Source organism: Mytilus californianus, unplaced genomic scaffold (genome assembly GCF_021869535.1).
Source record: "Mytilus californianus isolate M0D057914Y unplaced genomic scaffold, xbMytCali1.0.p SCAF_3, whole genome shotgun sequence".
NCBI lineage: Eukaryota > Metazoa > Mollusca > Bivalvia > Mytilida > Mytilidae > Mytilus > Mytilus californianus.
Genome location: NW_026262679.1, coordinates 84,991,754 through 85,007,721, shown reverse-complemented (window position 1 = coordinate 85,007,721; position 15,968 = coordinate 84,991,754). Strand labels below are relative to the sequence as shown.

Genomic DNA, 15,968 nt, shown 5'->3' with positions numbered 1-15,968 from the left:
AAATATAAAAATATCTTTTTGGTGTTCTTAGGTGATCGTTTTAAAGGTGGCGTACGTATAGTTTATTTTCCAGAAAAAAACATCAAAAGTAAGGATAGTAAAATAAGGGGTATAATTTTATCAGCGTGGATAAATTCACCAAAAACAGTTTAAGAAAAGCTTAGTAGTGTTAAGTATGTGGTATTAAAAATGAATAGTTAGTGCAAACAATGAACAAAACATATCCAAATTATGTTCCCAATTATAAGCGCCTGTGGTCTAGGCCAGCGGTATCCTTAAAATGTGATCCGCATTAAAAAAGATTCCGAAATAGTACATTTGAGCTTAAACTAATCCAAATCAATTCTGAATTATTTAGATTTTTAAAACTTTCAATCTATTTTTTTTTAAATCTTTTTTTTTTCTAGTTATACTTAGCTTGAGTATTGATTTAAGACCTACATGGGACATAATATATTGCATGCAAATTATACTATTCCCATGATTTACATTGTACAAAATTATTTTAAAAAGTCACAGTGTTAGGAAGGAGTCTTCCTCCCGTGCCTAACACTTTTACAAACTTTATTTCCACGGTCCCCCGCAATCACGGAGTAAATGCAATTAACAATCAGTAACTAAAAAGGACTAGAACCACCTACATACACATTTTTGTCAACCAAGCTAAAAATGGGGATACGATATTGAGGTTATTTTCATTTATCAACTTCGCCGCGGTCGCCAGAAAAGTATAATACATGAAATGCCTATGTCTTGCCTACCGCGACTGTCGACAGAAATACCGGGCTTCCGTCCGGTCTTGTGTGCGCTCTCATATGTACAATTATTGCCAGCTTTTATAAAATTATATCAGCAATGGATCGGACAAGTTCGAAAATTAGTGACAATCAACTATTTCTGAAAGAGTTATGGCCCTTAATGATATTAATTATCATAGAAAATTACATTGAACGCGCTCTCAAGCCTACATTTCTTGTAGGATTGTTATGAAGTTTAAATTGAAAGTTTATATCTAGACGAGTTCGAAAATCAGCGCCGATCAATTATTTTTACAGGAGTAACTTGTGTCTTTTAAAAATCACAGTCAATTCTAAAATAATATTGCACGCAATCTCAAGTGTACACATCTGAAATTAATATAAAATCTTTATATCAACAGGACAAGTTCAAAAATCCGTGCCGATCAACTATTTTTAACAGAAATATGGCCCTTGTTAATATTAATTATATAGAATATTGCATTGTAGGCACTCTTTCACACCTACATTTCTTGTAGAATGGTTATGAAATAGTAAAATCTACAGACCTAAATAATTTAATGCACCAGGTGCGCATTTCGACAATTAATATCTCTTTAATGATTCTCGAGGCGAAAATATTTGAATATCCAAAATCTAATACAAATGTTGAAGAGCGGATCAAATCAAAAAGGACATAAAGTATAGCCAATTTCGGAAAAGGCATCAGAGATTTGCATGAGGGAATTTATATCAGACGTTTATCATCAGCAATGTCTTGCGTGAGTTCGAAAATCAGCGCTGATGTATTATTTCTAAACGAGTTATGTCTCTTTGAAATGAAGTGTATATTGAACATTACATTGTCAGCACACCCACATCTTCATTTTATGTGATTTTTGTGGAGTTTATATCAAACTTTGGCCTATACCAGCAAGGTCTTAATTGAAAGAGTGCCGACCAACTATTTTTACAGGAGTTATGCCCCTTGGAAATAAGGATATATGAAAAATAACATTGCTAGCGATCTCATGTCTACTTTTCTTTATAAGATATTTGTATGAAGTTTTAAAGTACCCCCCCCCCCCCCTTTCCCCCCCAATTTCTTTCAGCGCTGACCTTGTTATTGACCTTAGACAAATAAGATATGTGCATCGCGGGGGGGGGGGGGAGGGGGGGGGGGCATGCATTGGAACCGTCTTCTTTTAAATATCTTTAATTTTGTATTTTGAAACGATGAAGTTGTAAAATGTTTTTAATTGATCAACTATGTCAAAATATCCGAGATAGTAATTAATGCACACCGTAGCTGCATGTGCATTACGCATTATAGAAATGAATATATTTTAGAAAAGGTTTTTTTTCTAAGGATACTACTGAAAGGTCACTCACATAATAAATTTATGAAACATATTCTTGGTGTTAATAAAAAAGCAAGTAATATAGCTATGATGTCAGAACTTGGTTGATTTCCTATTTATTTTACAGTTGTCTTATCAATGTTAAAATATTGTCATAGACTTGGAGGTTTGAAATATGGATTATATGATGCCTGTATGTGTAATAAACAATTACATTTGTCTAAATTAAGTCACTGATGCATGGTTTCTCAGTATATAATTTATACAAAAAGAGTTTTAAATACCGAATTTTAATCAAAAGCTTGGTACTTTATGTAAGTTTGTTAAACATAAATTGTGTCGGACAGTTTTCTTAAATATTGGAATCATCCAAATTGTCAAAAAATGAACACTGACAAAGGCAAACTTGACACTTATTTTTCATTTAAAGATTTTTTTCAAAAAGAGAAATATTTAGATAATATTGATTTTTAGAAAAGGCAGTCTATATGTATACAAAATCGTTTTTTAAATGGCAAAATTGGCTTCCCCTTAACCAGAACCAGCAAAATAGCATATACTTATCTATTCAGTTGCCGGCGCCGACAAAATAGCCACTGCCTAACATATAATGTTGTAATGTCTTATTGTTCAGTCAATTACTTCAATCATTGTATCTGATTTATAAGCTCTTTCTGGGTCCTGTAATTTGGAAAAAATTGAATACTCTATTCTGTACGTTCTATTCTATAGCTTAGATTTTGTTTGTTTAGTCGTGTGCTAGTATGTCCTATAATAATGATACAGCAACCCAACAACAAAATAGAAAATAGTCATTTATTAGTAAAAAAATAATTTAACTTTGATGTCCAATTGTCTGGCTATAAATGTAACTACTATACCATAAAGTCCCCGCCCCTCCCGACTAAAAAATGTTCAGTTCGGAAGTTATTAACACATTTTAGCATTACCCAATATTTAATGATGGCGACTAGAAGCAGGAGCAAATCGTCAGACAGAAGTTTAAAAGCAACAATCATGGAAACGGATGACGTTAGCAGAGAATATATTGATGGAAATTCGAATTCGAATGATTCAAAAGATGATAATTGGGTACTTTCTCTAATTTTCTATGCTAGTAAACGGCGAATTAAGATGTTAAAGAGAGACCACATATTACCTCCCCTGTAATTTCCTTTACAGTTTATTCCTCAACATTATCTTTTGTTCTTTTTGCATGATCACGATACTAAGCCGGCAATAATTTATGAATATATTTTTTTAGTGGACATTTAGTTGTCAAATTTCACAATTTAATAACAATAAGATAAATTATGTAACTTGTAAGAGGGATGCTTTTGTCAGTTTATCAACTCCCAGATGACTGACAAATTCGGACCATAACAGACTCGGACTACTTTAAGAGTTAAAGTAAAATAAATGTTGATATCTACTTCATTTGAAATTATATCAATAAAATCAGGTCATAAATCTTGACGCTGAAAAGAAGATTTAAATTGCCAAAAAATTTTGAAAATCGCTAAATGATAAATCTCGCCAGCAGACTGACTTCATATTCAAAACTATTTATACGGGAAACCAAGAGACTGTTTCTAGTCTCTTTTATAACAAAAATTAGTACTTTGTCAGTTAATTGATATGTGACTGGTAGATATCTCCATATATAGGTCTATAATCTTTCATGGAATCTCAAATTACAACTGACGTGATGTCCTAGACATTCAATACTGTTTTACAAAATTATGACAAATGGTGATATATTTTAAATTGCCCAATCATTCCTGGGACTATTATACTAACTAATATATTAGGCCCAGATCATTCTCTGAAGCAGTTCTTGATAACAAAAAAACCAAGATATCAGATCAGACTACACGAAATTCGTCGGACCGTCGGACAAATCCGATGAATAATGGATTGGTCTGGTAAAATTTTGTTGAATTCCGGTCCCAATGTCCAGTGTTGTTTTTTTCATGGATTTTTCTAAAAACCCTACATTTTTCCCAATTTTGGGAGCAAAATACCCAAACGATCTCGAAATTCATTTTCATCTTTATTATTCATGACAACGATGTTTATTTTGTTCAACCGCTAGCTTTATGCCGAAAATCGCCAACAAGTAATGTGTAAATCCGAGTAAAAACATATCTGACTGACAAAAACAACAATGGCTGCCATCAACCGGAAATGTAGACAATACCGGATCAGATTCCGGGAATTGGATAAGGCCAATCCCGGGTTTTGCCGATCAAATACAATAAATAAAAAAATAAAAAATCCAAGCAGGTTCACAAAATACAGCTATGAAATATAAACACTAGAATTGAAAACCAAAAGATTTAAGAAAATGAAAGAAGATACAGGAAATATTTTATACAGAAACTCTAAATTATTTTTAGTTCACAAATAATTTTCATGTCAAAATCCAATAAAATGTGACATTACTTTTCTTTATCACTGAAATGCATTCAAGCAATTGTGCACAACTTTCATCGAAATATACACTCTTGTCACATGACTTTGTTTTTGTGCATTTTGGAGAGGAGTAGGGCACAAGAAGTCATAAGTTTGTTGTATTTTGTCGGATAATATACAATTATATGTAAAAAAATTGGTCTGGTAAAATTTCATTCGGTCTGGTAAAGCTAGGTTGTTTACCAGACGGAATGTCCTGTAAAAATAAAATTCATTCGTGAAGTCTGTCAGATACAAATTGAGAGTGATTTTTCAAATGAATTGAGGTAGATCCTCATGAGTCACTAATGCATGATATTTTATTTAAACAAATTCAAATTTACCGTACAAATGATATGACAATGAATAACAACTACATTTTCAATACTATTTAAGAGTTTTCAATATATACAGTATCATGTAAAAAAACTGCCGGTATATTTTTTATTGCATATTTTAAACAATTTCCTTAATCATTGTTAATATATATATATGTCATAGCAGTCAAGATTCTACTTCGTCAAAATTATCTCCCCATTACGCCACCTAATTTTTTCAATCGTAAAAATGTGAGCCATTGTAGGGATGATGCCCTGTCAATTTGGCTCTTGAAAACCAATAAATTTATTTACATAGCTTCATCACAATCCTTATATGCCAGTTGTATTTTAAAAGATAATGTATCTACATGTACTAGCTATTAAGCATTGTTTCATGTACTTTTACGCCTTAAGTCAACTTAAAACTATTGTCTAATCAGTTGTTAGGGTGAATTTTCGAAAGTTTAAAAAAAAAATTCTGATTTAATATTTTGTGGAAGGGCAGACTAAAAATTTTCAGAGGTTGAAGACGCATTACCCTAGATAATTCCCCCATTAAAATGGATTTTTATATGACTGCAAAAAAATTGCTATCACATCGTAGTCGTCCGAAGACATTTGGTTTCAGACAATAATTTTAGTTTAAGTGTATGGATCTCTATGAAATTAAACAAAAGGTTCAATACCAAAAAAGTAAGGTTGGGATTGTTTTTGGGGGTGATGGTCCCAACTGTTTAGGAATTAGGGGCCAAAAGGGGGCCCAAAAAAAGCATTTTTCTAGTTTCAGGACAATAACTTGTGTATATGTATTTTGATTGCTCTGAAATTGTACGACAAGGTTCAATACCACAAGTAGAAGGTTGGGATTCATTTTGGGGATAATTGCCTAAACCGTTCAGGAATTAGGGGCCAAAAAGGATCTAAAACAAGCATTTTTCTAGTTTTCAGACAATAACTTGTGTTTAAGTGTATTTGTGTGGATGTCTCTTAAATTGTACCACAATTTACAAAAAAAGATAATTTCTTCAAATTTATTTATTTTTTTGGAGGGGGGTAAAAAAACATTATTTTTTTTTGGTGAGGGGGGCATTTTTTTCCCTCAAGATTTAAGAAATTTAAAAGAAAATTTCTTCAAACGTTATTTTTTTTGGGGGTTGGTTGGTAATTTTTTCCATCAAATTTAAGAAATTGTCAATTTTCCAAAGAAAAATTGGGGGTCACTATTTATTTTGCAAATTCTTTGTATATAGTCTAAAAACAGATTTACTAAGTATTGCGCAATAGCACAGTGTATTGCACAACAGCAAGAAATCTTCAATTTAATATAAATTCAAATCATATAACCAATTTCAAGTTCTTTGACTACATTTATTCTGTGTCAGAAACCTATAATTTGTCAAATATTTAATTACAATCCAAATTCAGACCTGTATCAAGCTTGAATATTGTGTCAATTTTTGCCCCAACTGTTCAGGGTTGGACCTCTGCCGTCATATCCAGCTGCGCTCGGCGAAGCAGTTTATTTTTTTAAGTTATGCATTTTTAAGATATCCACTTGTAAAGTCTTTTGTCAAGAGTTTTCAGTAAAATTTGTTTGAATCACCAGCTCTGTTGTTATGACTCATTAGAAAGGTATTTCACTTGACCCATATATTACATTTTCTAGTACTGTAAGTTTTTTATGTTATTATATCAACCTGTACATGTAGCCCAAATATATAAAATAATAGAATCTGAAGCGATATGATGTATCAAATATTTTTGCTTTATATGTTTTCAAGACAAAATAGTCAACTCAAACACGCCTGAACATAAAAAGGTGTACTCGACTTTCCCTTTTCGATGAAATTATTGCCCATTTTTAGGGTTTTTTCAAAAAAAAAACTGTTGTTGGGGGCAGAAATGCAAATTAATGCTTAAAAAAGATCAATTTTATATCTCTGTGGAATTTTTATTGGCGAAATTTATATATATATATGCTTATGCACAAAAAAGATCCACATGAATTTACACCTACCACAATCGACTCTTTTGTGAAAATTTGTCTTCAATTTTAAAGTTAACAAATATCTGGAAGCTCCATACTATGATTTAAGTAAAACATATATATAAGATGCATAAAATCCTAAATTATGCACCTACATTAAACTTTTAAAGCCCATAGTAACAGATGTAAACAATTCAAATATACCAACTTAGCCTTTTTTACCTTCTCAAATAAAGAGTTTCACTTCTTTTGTTTAATTTCAACTGGATATCAGCCAGATAGATTGTAAGCACTAAAATACATGTACAACGCAACCGAAACAATAATTTCACTTCTCCAAGAAGTTGACCACTTCTCCGTACTCTCTCATGGGAGGAGAAGTCACTTTTCCTTTTCAAAAATCCTAGATTAGGCCCTGATGAAATAGTAAAGTTATTTATTTTTCACAAGATTTTAATGTAAAAATATAATTCTAATGCATCTTATAGATGATGGAGAGGGGGAAGAGTCTGTTAGACTGAACTCTGTAGAGAAAAAGTAAGTTTATTTGTGTAAATAATAATAAGATATGGATCTTTACAATATAAAAATAAGGAGACGTGGTACGATTGCCAATGAGTCAACTATCCACCAGAGTTTATATTACGCTGATATGAATAAGAGTAATTATAGGTCACAGTACGGCCTTCAACAATTGGAATAATTGTCCTGCTAGTAACAGAATTTGAATATGTTAGTTTACATGTTTAACTAACAGATTGAAATTATAAATTATATATTTCTGACCTTTTTTTTTCAGAGCCAAACTGTAGCAAAAGAGTTAAAATCCCTTTCCTTTGCAAATCCAGGAAAATTTATGGATAATTTTGATCCAGAGAGAAGTGCAAGGGAAATGAGGAAAATGAACAGAAGAATTTACAGAGAAAAGTTTGTTTACTTTATTATTCAGATAAATCCAATTACGTGCAATTGTAGTTTAAAAGCAACAGCTTCTTGATATAAAAATTTGTGCATTTTCTGTTTTTCGACTGTTCATTTTTTGCTCCACAGATATTAATCCTCTACAAATTGACTTACAAGTAACAGTTACCATCTGTACATGTAAACTTCTGATTAAATCATTTTCTACATCAAAATCTGAGGTTAAAAAAAATCTAAATGGGTAAATGCTTACGATTTAATGTACAACAAGCATGAAAAGTAAGATTATCATACACATTTTTATACGACCGCAAAAAAATTTTGCAGTCGTATATTGGTATCACGTTGTCGTCGTTGTCATCGTCGTCGTCCGAAGACAATTGGTTTCCGGACAATAACTTTGGTATAATTAAATAGAAATCTATGAAATTTAAACACAAGGTTTATAACCACAAAAGGAAGGTTGGGATTGATTTTGGGAGTGATGGTCTTATCAGTTTAGGAATAAGGGGCCAAAAAGGGGCCCATATAAGCATTTTTCTAGTTTCCAGACAATAACTTGTGGAATGGTGTATGGATCTCTCTGAAATTATACCACAAGTTTCCATACCACAAAGGGATGGTTAGGATTTGCTTTGGGGGGTTATGGCTAAAACCGTTTAGGGCAAAAAAGGGAAAAAAAACAAGGGTATCTGGTTAATGAACAATAACTTTAGTACAAAACATAATTTAAAGCAGTATAAGGGAGGTAATTTAAACTTATCATTTGAATTACCTCCCTTACACCGCTTTTAAATTATGTATAAAGTAATGGTTAAGGGTGCAATCAATAGTTTTTTACGTGACGTCATTATGTAACAGGGCATGAACAATTGGACCCATCATATAGAAGTCAAATATTCATAGTTATATAGATATCTATACATCAACAGAAAGATAATTCCATGAATTTTTTTAATAAATAAAAAATAATTCCAACAATTCTTGGTTTAAAATGCAAATTGGTACAAGTTATAAGCTGCAAATGAGGCATTTTCCCAGTAAAAAACCTTAAAAACATACCACCTTTGGGCCCATGGATCAATAACCTGGGCACATATTTGAGGTTTCTAATGAGGTGTATTTCGAAGAGCTTGTCCGGCTGATTTTAGATAATGAAGTTTCAGGGTACGCTTTCCTGCTCCGAGAGTTGCTATCTTACCTGACAAATAAAAGTGCTTTTAGCAACAGGTGAAAATCAGCTGTTTATGGAGTTGCCTCCCATATAGTAGGAAGTCACAAAAACATTTTTTTTTTTGAAAATCTTGACAAAAGTGGCATTTTAATTGAACTTCAATATATGTTTTTCACATTAAACATAAAAAACAATCAAATTTTTCATTCAGTGGTATATAAATAGCAGGATATTCCATCAGTATGTAAATCTCACTGGGGAAATACCCCTAGTTTTTTATACGAAACTGTTTATAGCACCCTTAACCAGTTAGCATGTCTTTTAATAATCCATTTGTGCATCAAGTTGCAAACCCAGTGTCATTTCAGGCATTTTGGTGCCTTGAACTTGTATTTTGGTGTAAAAATGGCTGAGATATTGTCATTTCAGTATGCAATGCATCAAACCTTCTATGAGGCAATAAGATGAAAAATCTGAATATTAAATCTGTGAAGACATTATTTATTGCAACTCATTCTTCTGTTGAATAAAATCGATAACATGATCAACAGAGACTTCAACTTCTAGAAAAGGTCAATCACAATGAATTCTGGCCATATAATTGCACTGTATGGTTAAAATGGTGTACACATAAACCAGGATTTTTAACATAATAAAACATATAACAATGAAAAAGCCAATATCTAACAATAAACGACAGTCAACCTAGTAAAGAAATTCTAATATGACATATTGAACCATGAATAATCAACTTTTTTTCATTTTATTATCAACAAAATAAAAAATACACACCTCTATATTATAGAGTTCATTTGTGGTCAAGGGGGAGATAATCCTTTAATTTCAAATTTGCAAATTCACACACAATGAAGAAAGTAAAATAAAAAGATTAAACAATATTTCATTTGCACTTGGCAATTTTATAAAAATTTTCTCAACATATGTAAATAAAATAAATCTGCTATTGTCTATTAACATCATTGAGACAATCTTGACGTCATAGCGACATTTGTGAGGTCATCAATAGCAGACCAAAATATTTCATTTGAAACAAAGTTAAAATACAAAGTTCAAAATGCCTGGCCAAGATAGGAGGAAAAACAAAAAACTGAGGAGAAAAAAAAAATAACTTCAACAAAGGTTACACACCTTGGAACAATAAGTTACAGTTTGAATTAGGTGCTGAAGCAGATCCTTCAAATGCTGCAAACATCAGAATCAGTAAACCTGAAATGAAAATTTATGAAGCTGCACTGACACAGCATAACCGTGCAGCAAATACATTGCCAACAAGACTGCGGCCTCGTCATTCCCATAAGGAGGAAACTGAAGAACAGGAGGACTGTTCCGAAAACATCATAGTAAATTTTTCAAAGTAAAAAGATTTTATAAAAAAAGTGCATAAAACACAGGTGCAGGAACCATTCAAAAGTAGATGTGGCTATTTCAAAGCGCATGGGCTTATGTATTTCTCTTCGTGCCATTTGTGAGAAATGCCATTTTGACACAAGGTCCCGTAAAGTTTACACTGAATGTGAAAAAAAAAGCAGAGGACCAGCTGCTGGTTACCTCCATGAGGCAATGACTCTTGCAGTACTAAAAACAAAAATGGGTGGAACAGATTTACAAATGGCCCTAGCATGTCTTAACATCAAGGTACCAAGTTTACAGTTAATATCTACAAATGTCAACAAACAATGTGACAAAATGATAGAATTAAATGAAGCGGCAATGATAAAAAATCAGCAATTTGTTCAAAAATTTAATCACTGCATAGGAAAAGAAAATGAAGTTGACACGGCCTATAACAACAGAAACCAAGTCGGATATGAGGCCGGTACACAGTCCTTTTGCCCACTAATTGAAAAAAATACTGGACTTAATCTACTTATGACAATGTCAACCACTAACAAACTTTGCAACAAGAAAACTAATTGTAGTCATAATGAATGTAAGAAAACTTATAGTTCTGAAGAAACCATTTCTTCTAGTGAAGGCAAACTTGCCGAAATTTTTTTACAAAAAATGAATGATCTTAAAATTTTAAAAGTGAAATCTGTGACCAGTGATGCAAGTGCTCAATTGAGTAAAGTTGTGAGAGAATTTGGAAAAAAGTCAGGCAACTCCATCCGGTACTATCAATGTTTTGTACATCGATTCGCACTGTTCAAAAGTATATAAAAAATTTAACTTTTTCTAAATTACAACCTGGTTATGACAGAGACTTTTTTCGGCAAAGATTGGCTACTTGCATTAGATCAAGGGTTAGGCTCAAGTTAGTGCGCATTCACAAAATTAGTAAACAACATAATTTTGCAACTTTAGCACAGTCAGCAATCAAAAATATTGTCTCTTGTTTCAAATTCTGTAGCCTGCTGTGCACATTTGGACACTTATAATACAAAATTCTTGCCATATGGAGTTTATTTGAATCTTAGTGTGGTAGACAACAAAAAAATAGAATCTGCATTAAATAAGTCTCTTTCTTTGGATGTTTTAAATAAAATTTCTAGTCTTCACACAACAAATCAATGCGAGAGCTTGCATCACCGTGTCTTCACATATGCTCCAAAATCTGTACTACATAAAAGAAATTTTCCTGGTTTATGTCATTCTGCATGTCACTCCTCTACATTTAGAACTGGAAAATCTTCTATCTTATTGGCTAAATCTCTTGGACTTAATTTTTCTAAATGTGCTCCGTTCTTTAAATTTATGATACGAAAAGATATACTATTCTCAAAGAAAAAAAACAGCAAAATATAAAATTCAAAAATTTTTGGCAAAGTGTAAAAGACAGAACAGAAGAGTAAGACTAGGTTCAATGTATAGTAGCCGTTGTAATGATATAAATGAAATCCATAACTATGGAATCAATGTAAATAATTAAAATGTGAAACCAACTGAACTGTTTTTTCTTTCCTTACCTCAGAATATACAGTTTTTAAAACCATTATGTCCTTGACATGTACTAAAAGGTTTACACTCTCGATATTTATTATAACAGGTTCCAAGGATAAATGATCAATATTTAAACATTTCTTTGTGTGGCATAAATGTGAAACATGGTGACTGATATTAGAAAATTTGCAATCATTTGCCAAAAAATATTGAAGGCGGTGTACGGTGAAATTTTGCTTTTTGCCTCGAAAAGTTGGTCTTATAATGCCATATCCATCTGCGTTTGATGTTCCATACCAAATATGACAGCCATTAATATTATTAAAGTGAAAAAGTTCAGACTTTAAATATTGCTGTTCTTCATCTGAAAATTCAGTTTCATACGCTTTGGACATGTCATGAAACAAATGGTAATAAAATTATATGCAACTATTATTGAATATTCTGAAAAAAATTTGTAAAAAGCATGGTAAAATTATCTTTCTCGTTGGACTCAATAACATACTGTTTATGCATGAAATAAACCCAGAGTAACTTGCAATTGAGCATAAATGGTCACAAAAATGACAAATGATATGTGTATGCTGAAAAAAAACTGCACCTAAGCTGTCTTGAAAAATCTTAAACAGAAAAATTAGATTTTTTGTGCATATTTCTGAGGCCTAAAGGGTGCAATCAATAGTTTTTTACGTGAAGTCATTATGTAACAGGGCATGAACAATTGGACCCATCATATAGAAGTCAAATATTCATAGTTATATAGATATCTATACATCAACGGAAAGATAATTCCATGAATTTTTTTAATAAATAAAAATAATTCCAACAATTCTTGGTTTAAAATGCAAATTGGTACAAGTTATAAGCTGCAAATGAGGCATTTTCCCTGTAAAAAACCGTAAAAACATACCACCTTTGGGCCCATGGATCAATAACCTGGGCACATATTTCTAATAAGGTGTATTTCGAAGAGCTTGTCCGGCTGATTTTAGATAATGAAGTTTCAGGGTATGCTTTCCTGCTCCGAGAGTCGCTATCTTACCTGACAAGAAAAAGTGCTTTTAGCAACGGGTGAAAATCAGCTGTTTATGGAGTTGCCTCCCATATAGTAGGAAGTCACAAAAACATTTTTTTTTTTGAAAATCTTGACAAAAGTGGCATTTTAATTGAACTTCAATATATGTTTTTCACATTAAACATAAAAAACAATCAAATTTTTCATTCAGTGGTATATAAATAGCAGGGTATTCCATCAGTATGTAAATCTCACTGGGGAAATACCCCTTGTTTTTTATACGAAACTGTTTATAGCACCCTAATGAGCAATTACTTAAGACAATTTAAAAGCAGTGTAAGGGAGGTAATCCAAACACAACGTTTTGATTACCTCCCTTACACTGCTTTTAAATTATGTTTGAAGAAATGCATATTTATAAAGGAAGACCAGTAAAAATATCTGCAAATGTTGCATCTTTTTTTTTTTACAAAAAAATCCATATGAAAGATTTGACACCATATTTTAAATTCTATTATAAAATAGATTAAGGTAGCACTATGGTAAATTTATAATACGCAGCAGCATAGTATATTGCACAAAAGCAAAAAAAAAAGGGGGGGTAAATTATTTTTTTTTTGTGGGGGGAAGGGGGGGGGGGGGGGGGGTCAATTCGCAACAGCAAAGTGTATTGCACAAAAGCAAAAAATTGAATATAAATTCAAATCATATAACCAATTCTAAGTTCTTTGACTACAGTTATTCTGTGTCAAAAACCTTTTATGTGTCAAATATTTAATTACAATCCAAATTCAGACCTGTATCAAGCGCGAATATTATGTCCGTTTTTGCCCCAACTGTTCAGGGTTGGACCTCTGCGGTCGTATCCAGCTGCGCCCGGCGAAGCAATTTATTGTGAAATGCTATCCAGGATACCATTATATGTTTAATCATGCATTAAACTTAAACAATAAAATCAGATTTTGTACAGATAAAGTCAAATTACAATGTTAGTTTTAGTAAATTATTCTTTTGAATAATTTTTAGAAATGATTTTTGTATACAATGTACATGTGTTTGGTTTACAATGTAAGTACATGTATTTAAAAGACTGAACCGACAGTAGTATAAGTAAATTACCCACATTGTACACACAACATATATAAAGATTTAGAAAACTATTCAATATTAATTATGCATGGTTTTGAAAACTTATTCTTTCTTTCAGAAATGTTGTATGACTGTTTTCTTGTAAATAGGTTTCCTCTGAAATTAATGTTATAGCAGAGGTAAGATAATGATATTCTACAGGTTGATCACCTTGAAATTTTTATCATTTCAGTATAAAAAAGAACCAAGTATATGATGAATTAGGATTATATCTTGAAAACAGTAATGACATTTGTGACTGTTTAAGTATGAATTGCCCAGGATGCCATTTTCCATGTACTAAATGTGGATCAGAAAAATGTGGACAAGAATGTCGATGTTGTAGACGCTACATCTTTGAATCAATAGAAATTGAAGGTACAAAAACAGTTGTTCAATTTCCTGAAGAAATAACTCCCTCCTTCACATGACAGGACATGTTCAAATTTATTCTCAACTTTGAGTGTTATTGGAGAGAACGAATATCGAGCAGAAGACATGAGAATGTATAGAATTTGGTGATGAATAGTATCAAAATAAAATGCATTTAAGGAAAGAAAAGGACAACTGTGTTCCTCCGCTTCTGATGAGTTCAGAAAGCTGTAGTAGCAAGATGAACAATGTTTTACATATTAACTGTAATAAAAGTCTGTAAAGTAGTTATTTGTCAGTACTTATATACTAATATAAAGTCATTTTCATGGTACCTTTTCCACATTAGCATTGATTTACAAACATGTGATGCCTGCTATCCATGGTGTATCCATCATGAAAGATGAACAAAATTGAATAAGGTTTTATAAAACACTTTTTTGGCAAAACACCAAACAGTTTAAATTATGCAATCATCACTTAATTCAATAAGATGTATGTAGGCACAAGACTTTAATAGAAAATGATTAAATTTATAGGCCATAGTGTGACTATGACATTACCATGGTAACAGTACAATTTAATTCAACAGTTTTGAATTAAATTGTACTGTTACCATGGTAATGTCATAGTTGAACAGCCTGATTTAAGCAAATACATTTCAACAAAATCAGTCATGGCAGACAGCAACCAACAACAACCACTGGACTATAGGCTCCTGGCTTTGGACAGGCACATAAGAATATGACCGCTTTAAACATGATCATGAGTGCTTATAAAATTCTTGCAATGTGTACCAGTCTTTATGAATCAAATTCCTAACCATAAACTTGTTTCATATTTTAGTGAGCAATAAAAACAAATGGGAAACGTAAATTAAAGTATATAAAAAGGAATTCAATGACATAAACAACCAAAAGACATCTAGAGGGCAACATACAATTTTTGTCTCGCTTCAACAAAGTCGAAAAAAGGGAGACAGGCGTGCTGTTTCCAGCGGTGGCGTCAACAATGTATTAGTTTGTGATTAGGTCAGTTTATGGCACATCTCATTTCCATGGAGATTATTTGGCCCTGCCCCCTCAGTCATAGACTTTGAAACTTTTGCTTAGTTTACATAGAATTGAGAATGGAAAAAGGGAATGTGTCAAAGAGACCAACAACCCAACCAAAAAACAGAAAACATTTCAAGGCCACCAATGGATCTTCAACACAGCGAGAAATTCCTGCAACTGGAGGCGGGCTTTGTTTGTAATCAGGTCAGTTTAACCACTGGTATTTGGTTTGCAGTTGTTTTAGCATTGACACATTTCATTTTCATGGAGATTATATGGCCCCGTCCCCTCAGTTATGGTCTATTGATGTTTAAACTTTTGATAAGTTACATTTATACTGCAACTAGTTGTGTTTATTTCCTAAATATAGTAACAAAGCTATATTTTGTGCAATGTCTATTTCATGATGGATCACTTTTTCTACAACCAGGGGTTCGTTTAGGCGTGAAAATAAGTTTGAAGCTTGTGTTACAATTAAAATAGCTATCAATATATTAATTTTAGTTGCATTATAAAAACAATATTAGGTCAATGTCAGAAAAA

The 15,968-nt window shown here is 32.1% G+C and overlaps 1 protein-coding gene across 1 annotated transcript; it reads left to right on the top strand.

The window, feature by feature from the left end:
* Nucleotides 1-3,059: 3,059 nt before the first annotated feature.
* LOC127735275 (ARL14 effector protein-like) lies at nucleotides 3,060-14,657 on the top strand. The gene is made up of 3 exons (XM_052245401.1): nucleotides 3,060-3,190; nucleotides 7,659-7,786; nucleotides 14,192-14,657. Exons 1-3 carry the CDS (start codon nucleotides 3,062-3,064, stop codon nucleotides 14,427-14,429), a joined length of 495 nt encoding a protein of 164 aa, XP_052101361.1. The 5' UTR covers nucleotides 3,060-3,061; the 3' UTR covers nucleotides 14,430-14,657.
* The last annotated feature ends 1,311 nt before the right edge of the window (nucleotides 14,658-15,968 follow it).

Excerpts from the sequence above, each read along its gene's own strand:
- LOC127735275 (XM_052245401.1), top strand. The coding sequence starts at position 3,062 with ATGGCGACTAGAAGCAGGAGCAAATCGTCAGACAGAAGTTTAAAAGCA. Across the intron at positions 3,191-7,658 it reads ATTCAAAAGATGATAATTGG|AGCCAAACTGTAGCAAAAGA; the intron begins GTACTTTCTCTA and ends TTTTTTTTTCAG. Across the intron at positions 7,787-14,191 it reads AGAAGAATTTACAGAGAAAA|TATAAAAAAGAACCAAGTAT; the intron begins GTTTGTTTACTT and ends TTATCATTTCAG.